Source organism: Nyctereutes procyonoides, unplaced genomic scaffold, assembly GCF_905146905.1.
Source record: "Nyctereutes procyonoides isolate TBG_1078 unplaced genomic scaffold, NYPRO_anot_genome, whole genome shotgun sequence".
Classification (NCBI taxonomy): Eukaryota; Metazoa; Chordata; class Mammalia; order Carnivora; family Canidae; genus Nyctereutes; species Nyctereutes procyonoides.
In genome coordinates, this window is record NW_026575082.1 from 24,185,630 (window position 1) to 24,202,449 (window position 16,820).

The 16,820-nt window shown below is 57.1% G+C and overlaps 1 protein-coding gene across 20 annotated transcripts in view; it reads right to left on the reverse strand.

The window, feature by feature from the left end:
• Positions 1-2,371: 2,371 nt before the first annotated feature.
• Positions 2,372-16,820, reverse strand: part of LOC129514487 (low-density lipoprotein receptor class A domain-containing protein 4-like) — a 387,588-nt gene continuing 373,139 nt past the window's right edge. For all 20 annotated transcript variants that reach the window (XM_055333088.1, XM_055333089.1, XM_055333084.1 and 17 more), the window contains 2 exons: positions 5,168-5,227; positions 2,372-3,885 (listed from right to left, as the gene is read on the reverse strand). In XM_055333088.1, coding sequence (XP_055189063.1) covers positions 3,358-3,885; positions 5,168-5,227 — 588 coding nt within the window. In that variant the 3' untranslated portion in view covers positions 2,372-3,357. The remainder of the gene's footprint in view (positions 3,886-5,167; positions 5,228-16,820) is intronic.

Genomic DNA, 16,820 nt, shown 5'->3' on the forward strand with positions numbered 1-16,820 from the left:
GGCTTAGACCTCCTGCAATCGTAACAAAATACGCACTTTTCACGGTCAGTTGTTCTACAATGTGACATGTAGACATGTCACTTTGCATGAAGCTCGGCGCAGAACCTCTCCCCCACGCGGCCGCAACCGAGCGCCCCCCGAAGGCCAGAACCAGGAGCATCTGGTGCAACCAAAGCGCCGCGGAATTCCTGTAGATTCTTTATTCAAAGGGTCTCACGGCGAAGGTGCAAGTCGCAAGTGCTCCGCGCCGGCGTAGCAGCCGCTGGTCCGCGTGTGCGCTCGGCGGGTCTCGGGGCTCAGCGGGAGAACCGGCGCCCCCTCGGCCGCACGGTCCACCGCGAGCTTCCTCCCAGGACGCCGACGCGGCCCTTCAGGTGCGTGTCTACACCGCGTCCCCGCCTCGGCAGCTCACGCACCGGGCGAGCGAGTCCCACAGCACCTCGCACATCCGGACGCAGGAGCCACACCCGACACGGCACGGTCCTTCCTGGGCGAGGCGCAAGGCTGGGGGCGAGCGCGGGGGCCCTGGGTCTGGGCGGTGGGCGGGACACCTGCGGGCTTCGAAGTCAGGCATGCGCGGCTCCCTGGGGCGGCACGTGAGTGCGTGCCCCGCACACGCGCTCCACACACACGCCCCGCACAGCGCCCTGTACAGACGCGACCCGCGCACACACACACCCTGTACACACGCGCCCCCCGCACATGCAGTCTGCACACACGCACGCCCCGCACACAATGCTCCCCGCACACACACGTGCCCCGCACATGCACCTTGTGCACACATGCACCCTGCACACGCACCCTGCGTAAACACACGCAACACGCACAAACACACGCAACATGCAGACACACCCTGCACAGACACACACCTTGTACACACGTGCACCCCGTACACACGCGCCCTGCACAGACACGCACCCCGCACACACACCCCGCACACAACGTGCCCCCGCACACGCCCTGCACACACACGCACCCCGCACACACACACAGGCACCCCGCACCCACGCCTCGCACACACAAGAGCCCCGCACACACACATCCCGTACATACGGCCCCCCCGCACACGTGCCCGCACACGCGCCCCCTCACGTACGTAGGCGCCCCGCACACCCCGCACACACACGTGCCCCACACACCCAGGTCGGCGCTCGGCCCCTCGGCGGCTGGAGGGGCCTCCGCGGGGGCGGGACGGCAGCCCCTGGCCGGGGCGAGCGGCCTCAGCGGGGACTCGGGGGCCTCCGGGCCGCACCCGCAGGGGCACCTTCCAGGGTGCGCGAGGCCCGGGAGTCCGGCGGGTGGGGGCTCGGCTGGGCTCGGCTGGGCTCGGCGCGCAGGCGCTGGGGCGGCGGGGAGCGGAGGCCCACGCAGCAGCCGCCCACCCGCCGCCGTCCTCCGCCGTCCCGGGCCCGCGGCTGCACACTGCGCGGATGTTCCCGGGGGGCCCGCTGCTGCCTCGGCCCGTGTCCCTGTCACCGTGAGGCCGCCCCGGGGGGCGGACCAAGGCGTCCAGGGGAGCTCAGCATCCTCCCGTGGCCACGGACCCGCGTGGAGCCGCCGGGGCGCCCGCAGGCCCGCAGCGTGAGCCCCGCTTCCAGACGCAGCTCACCTGGCGGCAGGTGGGACGGGCCCGAGCTGTTCTGAGCTGCAGCTGCGGGGGCGGCCGGTGGGAGCTGCTCCTGAGGTCCCCACGCTGACGCAGCTTCCCCCTGGTGCCTGGCCGGACACCCCCACCCGCGGGGTCCCCTCCGGACGAGGGGCCCAGCCTCTCCGAGCCTGGCCGAGCCGAGCCCAGTGGGGGGCCCGCACCCCTGCACGTGCACCTGCAGCAGCCTGAGGCCCGGTGGCAGCCGCTGCCCACCTTCTCCCTCTGCGGAGGCTGCGTGTGCACCGGTGCCCCGTGGACATCCTGACGCCCGAACAAACCCACAGCAGCCGCCTGCCGGCCGAGAGACCCCGCAGGAAGGGGCCCCTCCCCGGGAATCCCCGGGATGCGCACGGACGCGGACGCGCGGGGCCCACTTGGCCCCAAGGCTGCAGAGGCCGGAGCCGCAGCCCGTTCCCACGCGGGGCACCAGCCTCGCGACGGCGCCAGCCGCGGCCCGCCCTGCCGGGCCTGGAACCGACCTGGGGCTGGCAGCGCGGCGCAGCAGGACCCAGCTCCTGGGCGGGGGGCGGGGGCCGAGGGCGCACGGGGCCGCCGCCGAGCCGCCGAGCCTCCGAGCCCCGAGCCCCGGCCAGCTGTGCAGGCCTGCGCTGAGCCACCTGCCGCCCAGGGGAGGACAGGGAAAACGGAGTGCGCTGCAATCACGTATTTCAACAGTATTGAAAATAACCACCTTGCATTTTAGACAATTTATTGCATAAAATAATGTGTATATCTGAGTATATTTCATGCTACAGTGAAAAAAGTCTGAATCACTGAAGACACTGCACTGCTGGAGGACGGGCAGCGCTGCATAACGCGGGCGCTACGTGGACGCAGGTGTGGGGTTCGGATTCAGAAGAACATGCAGCCGGGCTGAGACTGGCCCAGTGACAGTGGGTCAGAGTGCTGGACTGTCTCCCATCCCCCTCTCCATCCCCGTCTCCAGACCCCTCACCCCTGCAGACCCTTGCAGCAGTCCTGCCTCCCTTGATTGGCACAAGCCGGCCTTGTTAGGCTACATCCCCCAACGTCCTCCCTGGTGACTATGGGGATTCCAGGTATTCCCGGGCTGAGCAGCAATCCACAGGCGAGAAGACGACACACGGAACCGCGCGCACAGCAGTCCCCTCAGAAACATTTAGGTAGTGCAACTTTTAAACACACGTCATCACGATACAGATTGACTCCTTGCATTCATCTAACTTCTTCACTTTATATCTTGGCACACAAAACAGGAATTCTGAATATTTTTAAAACAAAATAAAAAAGTTCCACACCTTGGGAGAAAAAGCAAACTGGCCAATGCTTCCCCATGACAATATATAATAATGCATCCTTCTTTATCAATTAATTATAAAACAGGCCACTCTGGCCCTTTCTCTGCAAAGTCTCCTTTCATAATTAAATAGATCAAACACCTCTGTGGGTCTTGTTTCATGATACCCTCCGAGCACCCCGCGTACGGTGTTTCCGAGCCCCCTCCCGCCACCAGGGCCAGGCCCGTCCTTGCACCTGTCCCCAGATGCCGATGCTGGTTGGACCCGATGGCAGTCTGTAGGGTTTCCGCCCAGCCCATGCAGGTCCCCTAAGGAGCCCAAAGCAAAGAGCTCCGCCACACGTTGGGTTTTCCTTCCCGGAACAGGTGACCCGGGCAGCCCAGGTGGGGTGGCGGCTGCCTGGATGCTTCCTCCTGGGTGCAGGCCGGCGGCTCATGCGAGGTTCCCAGGCTTCCTGTCCTTGGCCTGGGCGGGCAGCGCCGGTCCCCCCACGCTGTCCTGCGGGGCCACCGGGCCGCCACCCCTGAGCGCGCCGTGCTGGGGCCGGAGGAGGGCAGCGCCTGGGGGCCGGCCTATCACCTCGCTGTAGGCGGGCGGCGGCCCCTCCATTCTGCCGTGGCTGCTGCAGGTGCTGGCGCTGATGCCCGAGTGGCTGCTGGGTGGACACGGGCCCGCGCTGCAGGCGGCAACGTCCAGCAGGTCGCTGTCGAATATGGTTCGGTTGGGCGGGGCCCTCACCGACTCGCGGTTGAGCTCCCGCTGCTGTTCGGGGTCCCTGAGCTGCAGGGCGCAGGGCCCCTGGTAGGGCGGCGGCTCCTCCCCATCGGACAGCGAGATGGTGGGGGGGAGGTCGATGTCGTGCTGCACGTAGGGGTAGGTGGGCTGGAAGCGGCTGAAGCGGTCCCTGGGGAGGAAGGCAGGGGCCGCGAACCTGTCCCTGGGCCTCGGGGCGTACATGACCTGCAAGGGAAGGGGCACGGGCTGCAGCCGCGGAGGTGACGCGGGCCAGGTGTCCAAGCGTGCCTTGCGCGCAGCAGTGCCAACGCTCTCCAAACAGAGCAGGAGCAACAGGAAAAGAGCATTCCAGAAAGCAAACAGCAGCTTGGTCACCATCGCGGCCCCCACCCACCCGCTGCGGTGACCCCGGGGCGCCCAGGCCGCAGTCCCCAGGCCAGCTGGAAACCCGGGTCGCAGGAGCCGCCCCACACTGGCACCTGGTGCGTCTAGGCGCCCCTCATCCTGCCCCTCGCCAGAGGGGACCGGACCCCCCCGCCCCACCCCGGGCTGCACAGCTTCACCCACGCAGCGCGACCTGCAGCAGGTGCAAGAACCGGGGCCGCTTACGGATCATTCACGGGAGCTTCGTGCTCTCGGTTACCCAGAACCACAAGGGACTTCCCTTTTCTCTGGTCTCTAGGCCTTTCCAGCCGCTCTGGATACGAGTTCCTGCAGCAACTTCCAGTGACCGACCGGGGAGACGTGTGGGCCCGAGTGGCTGCGATCCCACATCCGCTCGCCCAACAGCTGTGGCCGCGCCCGGGTCCATGGCCCGCCCGCCTCTCCCACCCGACTGCGTCTACAGGGACAGCCGCGGCCACACGGTCTCCTGCCTTCTCTCACCTGTGTGTTTGGCTCACGGGCAAACGGCTGTGTTATTTCAGGCCTCGTGTGAGCCGTGGAGATGTGTCCCCAAACTGTGCCCCATCAGCCAGGCCCCCCCGATGGGCAGCTGGCGGGTCGTGTGCAGGTCAGGGACTCCCAGCCTGGGGTCCCCAAGGGGCTGCAGATGAGCATGGGCGCCCCGGGGACACTCCGGGGGATCCCCCCAACCTTCCCGGTCCTTCCCGGGGTGGGGGGGTTATCTCGTGATCCCGCTGTGGCCCCGCAAGCCCCTCACCAGTTCTGCTGCCCTGGTGCCCCCCACCTCTTCATCCCCTGCCCCCCCTCACCCCCTCACCTCCTCCTCAGCCCCTGCCCCCTCCTCAACCCCCCTCCATCTTCTCACCTCACCCTGCCCCCTCCTCACCCCCTGCCCTCCCACCTCCCCCTCACCTCGCCCCCTGCCCCCTCCTCACCTCCTCCTTCTCACCCCCTCCTCCCCTCCTCACCTTCCCCTACTCACCCCCTGCCCCCTCCTCACTCCCCTCTTTGCCCCCTGCCCCCTCCTCACCTCCTCACCCCCCTCCTCACCCCCTACCCCCTCCTCACCCTGTCATCCCCTTCCTTGTCACCCCCTCCTCACCTCTGAGGCCGATGGCCGAGGCCTGGAGCTGTCTGATGGCCACAGGCGCCCTTCCTGGCACTGGGGGGACAAAACATCACGAGAGTCATTAGCTTCAGGCAGCAGCACCAAAGTCAACAGCAGCAGCAGCAGGCCCACCTGCCACGGGGAGGGACACACCACCGGGCCTTCCTCCACCCCAACGAGGACCGGGACCCGACTCGCTGGAGCTTTGGCCGCAGCGCGGAGCAGGTGTGAAGTCCAGCATCTTCCCGGCGCACAGCCGCACGGGGGCAGCGCCCTCCGCCCCAGCTTGGGTCAGCGTCCAGGTGCCCCCCTCTCCGAGGCTCGAGGCCACCCCTGGTCCCCCTCTGCCCATGGTCAGGTCAGCATCCAGGTGCATCCCCTCCACCCCCAGGCTGGAGGCCACCCCCCGGTCCCCCTCCGCCCGGCTCAGGGCAGGATCCAGGTGCCCCCCCCAGGCTCGAGGCCACCCTCCCATCCCCCTCCCCACGGGCCCAGCGTAGACACAGCCTTGTGAGCCGCAGGGCAGACGGGCAGCGGCAGCACAGGGGGGGCACCCCGCAGCCCCACGGCCCAGCTCCCCATCAAGGCTGAGCTGCCGGAGGCACAGACGCCCCCACCTGCCTTCTGGTGACTTTAGTCTGTGTATTCACAGGACAGATGTCACTTGACGTCTAGTTGTTTAATGTTTTTCAGAAATGCTGGGCCAGAGCGATGAGGTGACAAGGGGACCGTTGACGTAGTGAACGGTCACCTCTGACTCCGCGGGCTGCTGGCACCGCAGCAGGCATCCGCCCTGGACCAACGTGTGGGCCACCTGCCGTCGTCTAAGGCCTGTGGCTATGGTAGGGAGCAGGAGCACGGGGTGGGTGCGGGGTGCGGGGTGCGGGGGTGCAGGGTGCAGAGACGTGCGGGGGTGCAGGGGTGTGGGGCGCCTGTCCCCGGATGGATGCCCAGTGAGCGCAGACGTCCCTGTGCCACCACCAAGCCTCAGCCTCAAAGTGCCCCGGGACGCCCGCAGGGTAAGTGGCCCCGGGCCTCGGTCGCCAGGCCGGTGTCGCCCTCGGGCCGCAGCCCCACGCTCCTAAGACGCCCGGGGCCCGTGGGACCAGCGGCCGAGCCCCGGGCAGGCCCAACCGCCTCAGGGGCCAGGGGGCCGGGTCTCGGGTGGCGGGGCAGCCCGGCGCGGCGTCTGGAGGAGCCGGCTCAGCGCACCCCTCGCCAGGACAGGCAGGGCCCTGCATGCGGCCACCGCGGCCCCGGGGACCCGCACCAGGGCACACCGTGAGGGCCCCCGGGCGGCTGGCAGGTCTCCCGAAGTGCACGAGGCCGCCCCCGAAAGGACAGAGGCTCTGGCCATCGTCTCAACGTGCAAGGACGACCTGCTTCCTGACACGGGCTCGGGTCCCTGCACCCAAGGCGACGGGCACAGGTGCTTTGGCCGGGTCAGCCTCCCGCGCGGCGGGGCTGAGGGAACTGGGGTCTGCTCGAGCGGCAGGCTCCCGCCCCAGGAGGCCACCCCAGGAAGCCCCGTCCAGGAGGCCCCGTCCAGGAGGCCCCGTCTAGGAGGCCCAGCCCAGGAGACCCTCCAGAGCGGGCTCAGGACGCCGTCACTCGGGCTCACTGTGCGTGGATTCCAGCTCACTGTTTCACGGTAAGTCACTCTCGGATCGCTCTTGCCCTACGTACTCTTGGTACCGGTGACTTGGGCGCTCGTTAGAGCGAGCGGGCGACACGGGGCCTGGTGACACCTGCCCCGGGGAGCTCACAAGAGGGCCCCGGGTCCCTGGGCCACCCTCTGCTCACGCAGGGTCTCGTCCGGCGCCTCTTCTGCGCTCATTTCCCGCCTGCGACAAGGGCACCGAAACAACGGCGGTGACCCACTATGTGATGACTGGTCAGTAAGATGCGGCCAGGACACAGCACGTGGCCCGGGGCTCACCCGCAGGCAAGGCCCCAGGAGGCCGCTGCGGCCCTGTGGCGGCGGGCGGCTCCGTGCTCGGGCCCGGGCTGTGGTGGCTGCCGCGACACACGCCGAGGCCGGGAGGTCTCCAGTCATCTCTTCTAAAAGATGAGCTCACTGAAATTGCCTTGTTTTCTTTACAAGATTACTCCAAAGGTGGCACTTTGTCTTTTTCCAAAAAAAAAAAAAAAAAAGTGTTAGCGAGCACAGCTGACGCACGATGTGCCACGAGTGTCCGGCATGCGCGGGGGACCAGCCTCTCGGTGTGTGAGGCCCTGCTGACCACCTGCAGCTGCCACCTGTCACCCGAGGGCGCATGAGGAGTGGCAAGACTGGGAGCGTGGGCAAAGCTGAGGCCGGCGCACTTCTCCCAGATTTCCTCAGGACCTTTCTCCTAAGGTCGGGCCGATTCCTAAGAGTGGCCCACCGGGGCCCTCCAAGCGGGTTCTCCTCCATGCTTCTCCCTATTCAGCCCCGGGGTGCTACACGGAGGGCCCATGGCAGCACGACGACCCTGCCCTGCTGTCGCCAGCCCCGCTGACACCAGCGGCCACCAAGGAGATGGCCGAGGGCCCCGACGTGAGCAGAGGCTGCTCTGCAGAGCCTGGGCTGCGGAAGCAGGCCGAGGACAGGCCTCCCCTGTGAGAGGGCCCGTCAGCGCGGCCCTACATGCGAGGACCCCAAGCCCCCTGGAGCACCCTGGGGGGGCTGACGGATCATCAAGACACAGGGACCCAGGATCTGAATCTCACCGGCTTGAGGACCCTTCTACCCCTGAGAGCTTGCTCCGGATTTTCCTCTTTCCCAACTACCCATGAGCACAATCCCCTGTTATGTCGAACCCGCATGACGCTAACACATCCGCATTAAAGACAAAAATTACCACCTATCTTTTAAATGATTGTCTTTATGATGCCAAAATCGAGGTGTGTTCTCTGCAGACCTGGAACACGCACGATGACTGCATTTCCCCTTTAAATCTGACCATTTGGTACAGTTAAGGGGGTGGGTGGTGAGTGGGAAATCAATACCAACTTCTCTTTTTTTTTTTATTAGAATGTGTATAGTATAGAACGTGTGTAGAGTAGTAGGATGTGTAGAGTAGAACTTTCACCATCCTCATAATTTAAAAGTGTGTTTAAAGGCATTAAGCACATTCACGTTGTTGTGCAACGGTCACAACCATCCATCTCCAGGACCCTTTCATCTTGTCAAGCTGAAATGCTGTCCTCACTGAACCCTAAATTCCCACTCCTTCCTCCCCTGACCCCCAGGTGACCACCGTTCTCTCCGTCTCTATGAATCTGACTCTCCTAGGTACCTCTGATAACTGGAATCACACATTTGTCCTTTTGCAGAGATACAATACATCCTTTTTTCACTTAGCATGATATCTCTAAGGTTCGTCCATGTTGTAGCATGTGTGCGTATTTCCTTCTTCATTAAGGCTAATTTCCGTTGTAGACACAGGTCGCATTTGGTTTGCTCATTCATCCATCGCTAGATATTTTGGTTGTTTCCACCTTTTGGCGATTGTGAATAACGCTGCAAAAAACAGAGGTTTACAAATATCTCTTTGAATCTTTGCTTTTCGTTATTTGGGGTATAAAACCACAAGTGGAATAGCTGGATCATATGGTAATTCTATGGTTAATTTTTTGAGGAATCAACCAACCATACTGGAGACCATACATAGGAGACCTATCAGCAGGACCATTTCACATTCCCATCAGCAATGCACAGGGTGCCAATTTCTTCACATCTTCAACAACACTTGTTATTTCCTGTTTTTTTTGTTTTGTTTTTGTTTTTTGTTTTTTTAAATAACAGCTATCCCAGTGGTTGTGATGTGGTGTCTGTTTGGTTTTGATTTGCATAGAATCAGTGTATTGAGCCAAGAATTTCCATAGAAACAAAACACAACAGGAAACACTGCTATATATATATATATATATATATATATATATATACACACACACAATATATGTGTATATTTTATATATATATAATTTAATATATATCATATTGTATATATAAAAAAGGGAATATTTATTATAGGAGTTGGCTTATATGGTCATGGAGACAGAGAAGTCCCACAGTCTTCCCTGTGCAAGACAGAGAACGAGGAAAGCTGGTGCTATAATTCCATCTGAGTCTGATTGAGAAGCTGGTGGTGTGTGTGTGTGGTGTGTGCAAGCGCACCCCAATAGAAGTGTCAGAGTCCCAAGAACCAGCAGTTCGGATGTCCAAGGGCAGAAGATGTACCCCCCCAGCTCAAGAAGAAGAGAAGATTTACCCTTCCTCCACCTTTTTGTTCTACTTGAGCCCTCCCGGGATTGTACGATGCCCGCTCACACTCGGGAGGGCAGATTTTCTTTTCTCAGTCAACTGAGTCAAATGTTCATCTCTTCCAGAATTACTCTCACAGACACATCCAAAAATATTGTTCTATTACTTATCTTGGCATTGCTTAGTCAAGTCAACGCACAAAATTAACCATCACAATTGGTGATACTGAGCTGCTCTCATGTGCTTATCGGGCATTTGTGTATCTTCTCCAGTTAAGCGTCTATTCAAGTCCTTGGCTTATTTTTAAACTGGGTTGTCTATTATCTTGTTACTGAATTGTAGAAGTTCTGTATCTATTCTGGATATTAATTCCTTACAGATAAATGATTTGCAAATATTTTCTCCCATTCTGGGAGTTGCCTTTTCATTCTTTGGAGAGCATCCTTTGATAAACAACTTTTTGATTTTTGAATTCTAATTTATCAAATTTTTCCTTTTGTTGCCTGTGCTTTTGGTGTCATATCCAAGAAATCATTGCCAAGCCCGCTTTTATGAAGTTTGCCCCCATTGTTATCTTTAAGAGATTATAGCTTTAGCTCTTACACTTAGGGTTCATTTTTTGGTGTATGGCATTAGATGATGCCTTTCTCCTTGAATGGTCTTGGCATTCTTGTCAAAAGCCACTTGACCACATATATGAGACTTTATTGCTGGGTCCTCCATTCTATTCCACGGGACTATATGTCTTTATCCGGCACCCCACTGTTTTGTTACTGTAGCAGGATTTGTAGTAAGTTGTGAAATCAAGAAGTGTGAGACTTCCAACTGTGTTATTCCTTTTCAATATCATTTTGGCTGGGGGGGGGGCACTATCTCCTTGGAGCTGCCATATGCATCTTAGGATAGACTTTTCTTTTTCTGAAAAAAAAAAAAAAATCATTGGGATTTTCATAGGAATTACACTGAATCCGTAGATTGCTTTGGGTAGTACTGCCATTTTAAGAATATCCAGTCTTCCAATCCATGAACACAAATATCTTTCCATTTACTTGTGTCTAAATTCTTTCAGTAACGTTGTATGGTTTTCAGTGTACAAATTTTTCACCTTCTCGGTTAAATTTCTCCCTAAGTATTTTATTCTTTTTGATGCTACTTGTAAATTGAACTGATTCCTTAATTTCCTTTTCAGGTTGTTCACCATTAGCGTAAAAAAATGCAACTGATTTTTGCATATTGATTTTTGTATCCTGCAACTTTGATCAATCTGTTTGTTAGATCTAGCTAGCAGGTTTTTGTGTGTTGGAATCTTTTATCTTTTTGTGCGTTTAATCTTTAATCTTTAAGGTTTTTTGTATGTAAGTTCGTATCATCTCTAAACAGAGATAATTTTAATTTTTCCTTTCTAGTTGGAATACCTTTTATTTCTCTTTCTTGCCGAGTTGCTCTGGCCAAAACTTCCAGTAAATCCTATGTTGAGGGATCCCTGGGTGGCTCAGCAGTTTGGTGCCTGCCTTTGGCCCAGGGCGTGATCCTGGAGTCTCAGGATCAAATCCCACATCAGGCTCCCTGCATGGAGCCTGCTTCTCCCTCTGCCTGTGTCTCTGCTTCTCTCTCTCTCTCTCTGTGTGTGTGTCTATCATGAATAAATAAATAAAATCTTTTTAAAAAAAATCCTGTGTTGAAATAGAAATGGTAAAAGCACATATCCTTCACCACTGAGTATGTTAGCCACGGGCATTTCATAAACAGCCTTTATATGTTGGGGTAATTTCCTTCTATTCTAGTTTGTTGAATGTTTTTAATCATGAAAAAAAATTGAAAAACTTCAAGTACTTTCTCTGCATCAGTGAGATGATCATTTAGCTTTTCCTCTGCATTCTATTAATGAAGAGTAGATTGACTTTCCTACATGGAACCGTCCTTGCATGAGAGAAATAAGCCCCATTTGGTCACAGCGTATAATCCTCTTAGTATGTCACCAAATTCAGTTGGCTAGTACTCTGTTGAGGATTTTTAAACGATATTCATAAAGGATGTTGGTTTTCTTTTACTTGAGAGGAATGCTGGCCTCACAGAAGGAGTTAGAAACTGTTCCTTCCCTCTTCCTCTTCTTCAAATTTTTTGGAAGAGTTTGAGGAGGACTGGATTAATTCTTCTTTAAATGTTTGGTAGAATTCACAACGAAGGCATCTGGTCTAGGTTATTTTCTTTGCTGTGGGTTTTTTTGAAGATTGATTCAATCTCCCTACTACTACAGATCCATTCAGATTTTCTATTTCTTCATGAGTCAATCTTCATTGGGTGTGTTTCTAGGAATCTGTCCATTTCAACTTGTTCATCGTACTCTCTTATAATCTTTCTAATTTATGTATCTTGGATCTTTCTCCATCCAAAGGATACAACATTTATAGCATTAAAAGAGAGTAACATGTGACCGTGACTCACTGGGGCCTGTGCTGTGACCTGCAGCTGAAGCCTGCTGCCTCGCATCCATGTGCACCGTGGTCACGGGCAAGGCCACTCCCAGGCCCCGAATCTTCTCAGTTAAACTCTCCTTTCCACTTACAGAGAACCACAGGAATCAGATTTGGGGATTGCAAACAACCAGCTCTCTGCAAGACTGTAAACACCCAATACCATGTTTTTCAAACTGTGAGTTGCAGCCAACTGGAAAATCGATTTAAGTGGGTCACAACCAGCATTCCAAAGAACTGATAATGACTGCATACATTGTATTATTTTGCGAAACTTCTTAGTTGTGTAAATGAGTATTGTGGATTATGATCTAAGATGTGATTTTCTGCTGTTCTTCAGGATCAAAACCAATCTGAAGGTCTCTGATCGGAGCCGATGATCCCTCATGTTAGATGGGAGGGAGGTGGGCAGGAGGGGACAACCAGTTCGCGGTAAAGGAAGGCTGGCTTTGGATATTTTGTCTTCTACCCAAGGGTTCCTCCCAGGGAATGAATGTATTGTATAACATCAAACTTCTGGAAATCTATTTTCTGCCCATCTCAGGGTGAGAACTTCAAAACACAGGTAAAACTCATATTGGATATTCAGCAACACCTTCATCATCTGGCAAAACAGATTTTCTCTCATTTCTTCCTTCTTCCTACAGCCTCTCCACCACTCAAATGCTTTAGTATTGCTGTCTTTCCACCCTAGATGGCAGTAACAGCTTAGATACGAAGGCGGGACCTTGGGTGTCCGTGACTGTTTTCTCCAGCACTTTCCCCTTGATTCCTCTTTGGGAATCGACCATCAGACTTACTCTCAAGACTTACAATGTCCTTCCCAACTCTACTCAATCTAGGGCACATCCCTTAAGAGGAAGACAGATCATTCAGGAAGATCTGTTGGGAAGAAAAGGGAAATCCTCTACGTTTCCAGAACAACACAATGGATCGCGGAGGTCTACAGGCTCTGAGGAGCAAGCAGAAAAAGAGCCACGCAGGTGCCTCTCCTGGGCTTGGTGCTGGGGGAAAGTGAGCAATTAGACCTGGAGAGAAACCAGCCTGGGAATTAGAAAGCTCAGGGCAACAGAGAAATGTGCAGCTATGTGCTGTCAGCCCAGGTGGGCACAGTCACCTCCTCTTTTGTAAGATCAAGCTTAGGGACGGGGCCCAGGGCTTTCCCAAGGTCACAGGCCTGGTAGGGGATTAACACAGAGCCAGAGCCCAGCTACCTCCCTCGGCATCTCCTGATAGCCCCGGAGCCTCCTCAACTTACACCAATTTCTAAAGACTAAGTAAACATAAAGCAGGAATTCATCTGGCTCCTTTAAGGCGGGTCATCAGGAAAGTCCTCTCCAAGGAGATGACGTCTGAACTGGGACCTCGATGATGAGTTCTAGAGAAAATGCTAGTGCAGAGGCCCCGAGGATTTACAATTCTATTACAAATCGTGCAAAGGAACACAATGAAGTAAAAACTTTGAACGAACTTCCTTGAAGAAAGGGAGACAGACCATTGTTCCCACCTGCAGCTGATTGATTTCTGGCAAACTGTATTCAACAAAAGGCAGCCCAGCTGCTCCCACACAGTAGCCAGGATCTCTCCACCCCGTAGAGTTTTCATGCTCACGGCTGTGCACCTCTGAGCTTGCCTTCATGCTGTAAGGGTCCACCTAAAACTCACTAAAACTTAAGCAAGTTAAAATTTTCATCAATTTTACTTAAAAATCTGGTTTTTGCACGCTCTTGTCATAATACTAACCATGCTCAAGTGAGTTAGCTTGGGTCTCTGGAGCCTCCAGAGCATTATTGGAATTGTCATCATCGGTTTATGTGAGCGGAAGATGTTTTTTTTTTTTTTTGGAAGATGTTTTTTAATTGCAAAAGTGACATATGCATACATTCTCATCAAAAAAGTTGGAACACACAAACCGGACTGTCTTGTCCTCCTGACTCGTCCACAGAGGAAGCCGCTGGTGTGCTGGGGGTGCTTTCCTGATCTTCCTCCAGCATCGGTATGTAACCCCGGCGGTTATCAGGCTTCCTAACTGAGCCAAGTACAAGAACTAGTCTGGCAGCTTGGCCACATCTTCACTCATTCGGGAATAACTTGAATGACGAGAGGAAACCTGCGCCTGGAGTTTATAGTAGGCGCCCACCTGCTGACCTGTCCCCTGCAGTCCCTGTGACATTAGGAAATGTAGTTTCAACGGCTCATGAAATAACGGAGCATCGTTAGGGGCACGGTTGACAGCAAGGACCCCCTGGTCTGCAGCACAGCAGGCATCTGCCTTGCCCCCAGAGAAACGGCCCTGCCCTCTGTCCTCTCAGCCCTATGCTACATAAAGCCAGTGGCTCTCTGCTCTTTAGTCTGGGGGGTCGGAGACAGGCCGATTATAACTCCGTCATCAAGCCCTTTGGTGCTTTTTTTTTTTTGGTGCACCTTACTGAAAATAGTTCCTTTCTATCATTTTAGAAATATTTTTTTAAAAAAGATTTTATTTATTTATTCCTGAGACACTCACAGAGAGGCAGAGACACAGGCAGAGGGAGAAGCAGGCTCCATGCAGGGAGCCCGATGCAGACTCGATCCCGGGACCCCAGGGTCATGCCCTGGGCCGAAGGCAGATGCTCGAGCCCCTGAGCTGGCTACACAGTAGTCCAGCTCTTCGGGCACAGAGGGAAGGGCACCCCCCGCCACTCCCCGCACCCTTCACCGGGCCCCTGACACGGCCTCTGGGCTTCTGGAGCACGGTGAGCTCCGGGCCCAGTGTGGTGGGTTTGAGCTGCTTCCAGGAGCCCAGAACTGCCCATCCTCAGGCCCCCCACCCCCAGGCCCGGGGCCATCTCTGCTCCCTCGGCCCCAGACACCAGGGGCAGGGAGGCAGCCCCACCGGGGAGAGGCCACGAGCGCGTCGCTGGACTCTGCTGGCCCACACATCCTAGGAAGGAGTCCTGGTCCGCAGGCACGACCTTGACGTCTACGGGAGCTTCTCTCCCACTTCTCAGGAAACAGGGGCTTCTCGGTCCATCTTCGTTTTCACTCTTGAGGAGATAGAGACATGAGTGCAGAATAGATTTTTTTTTCCTAAAAAGCACCGCCGTGGGACACCTGGGTGGCTCAGCTGACTAAGCACCTTCCTTCAGCTCAGGTCATGATCCCAGGGTCTTGAGATCGAGTCCCACATCGGGCTCCCTGCTCAGTGGGAGTCGGCTTCTACCTCTCCCTCTGTAGCTCGCCCTGCTTGGTTCTCTCTCTCTCTCTCTCTCTCTCTCTCTGTCAAATAAATAAAATCCTTTTAAAAAGTAAAAAATAAAACCCACCATCACTGTGCAAAGCAAGAGATGGCCATGGCACCCTACCCATGAGCTAGGCTCCCCAGAGAGAGAGAAGACCGCAGTCAAAAAGGTGAGTGCGTCCACGCAGAGTGGTTGCTGCTTCACGCCCCGGCTTGGTGTGCGGGGCGGGAACAAAGGCCAGCGTGGCCCGATACGTGGACTTTTCAAGAGAAACTGTGAATTCCAGTTTTCATGCGGAATCTCCCAGTTTTTACAGTTCAATCCAGTTTTGTCAAGACACCCGGTGGGGCAAGCGGCACCCTTCGGCAGACCTGCAACACCTGCAGAAGGCGTAACACCTCTGGGTGCGAGCGCGCAAGCTGTGTGCCCCGGCCCGGCCGGCCTGGCCCCTTCCCAGCTGCCCGCCCGCTTCTCCCAGGGGGCAGCTGCGCCGCTCGCCTCCGGGGGCCCAGGTGCCCTCGTTTCACAACTGGTATCATCCCGGCAGCACTTAGTAATGAGGAGATGCTTGACGTGACTTCTTGATTTTTTAATCGAAATTGCCACTTCCGTAGGTCGGCCGGCTGCGTCCCCATGAGTGCGTGCAGCTGGAGCCCCCTGAGCTGCTCCCGGCCGCTGCCTGGTGAGGCCGTCGGGGCCCGGGCCACTGTCCTGGGCTGCTGTCGGCGCAGCCTGCCCGGCTCTGCACCTTCGCCCCGGCCCCGCTGTCCGCTCCGGGCCACGGGGTGTCAGGGACACGGTGGCAGTGAAGGCTGGGCCCAGCCCACAGACCCCCACCCATGCCTGCCTCGGCCACAGGGCGCTGGCACACAATGTGGGTGCTCCCAGAACACACTGCTGGAGCTGGGGGGGAGCCCTGGGGGAGGACCCCTGGGAGGATCCCTGGGGGAGCCTTGTGGGGGAGTCAGGGGGCAGAGCCCCAGGGGAGGCGCCCTGGGAGGGAGTCTTGGGGGGAGGCCCTGGGGGGAGCCCTGGGGGAGGAGCTGTTGCGGGGAGCCCCGGGGAGGGAGCCCCGGGGGGCATGTAAGGGAGGAGGCCTGTGAGCAGTCAAGGAGGGGGGTACCCCTGACTTTCTAAGCAGACCTCCCGGAGTCAGGTGAGCCTGGCAGGTGAGCCTGGCACTTGGCCCCAAGGGACAGCAGGTCTGAGACCCGCTTCCAGAAGAGCCCTGAGAACCAGGGAGACGCACAGAGTCGAGTGTCTCCTTCAGCCCGGCTCGGCTGTGCCCTTCGCTGCAGGCGGAGAGCCGGTCGGGGAGAGGCCGGTGGCCCGGGTGGGCTGCGAGCGCCCCTCGGCCGGAGCAGAGCATCTACACGGTCAGCCTCGTCCTTGGAAACGAAACCCAACGGTCTCACGGCTGAGGTCGGGGTCCCCCGGGCTTCGGGTCACGTCACCCCCAGGGTTGCAGGGACCGCCCTGGCGTGCCGCCCTCTCACACAGCTGAATACCCTTTCCTGACCTGCCCCCCGCAGGCCTTGCACCTTCCAGAATGAATGGGCTACAGGCCCAGGGGCGAAAGGCCGCGGGGGCCCCAGGGGCCGCCCCGGAATGTGCCCCCCCCCCGCCAGCTGCAGCCACTGGCTCCCAGGCCCACCGCTGGGCTCCGGGGCAGGACTGGGCACTGGCCTCGCGGGCCTGCAGTC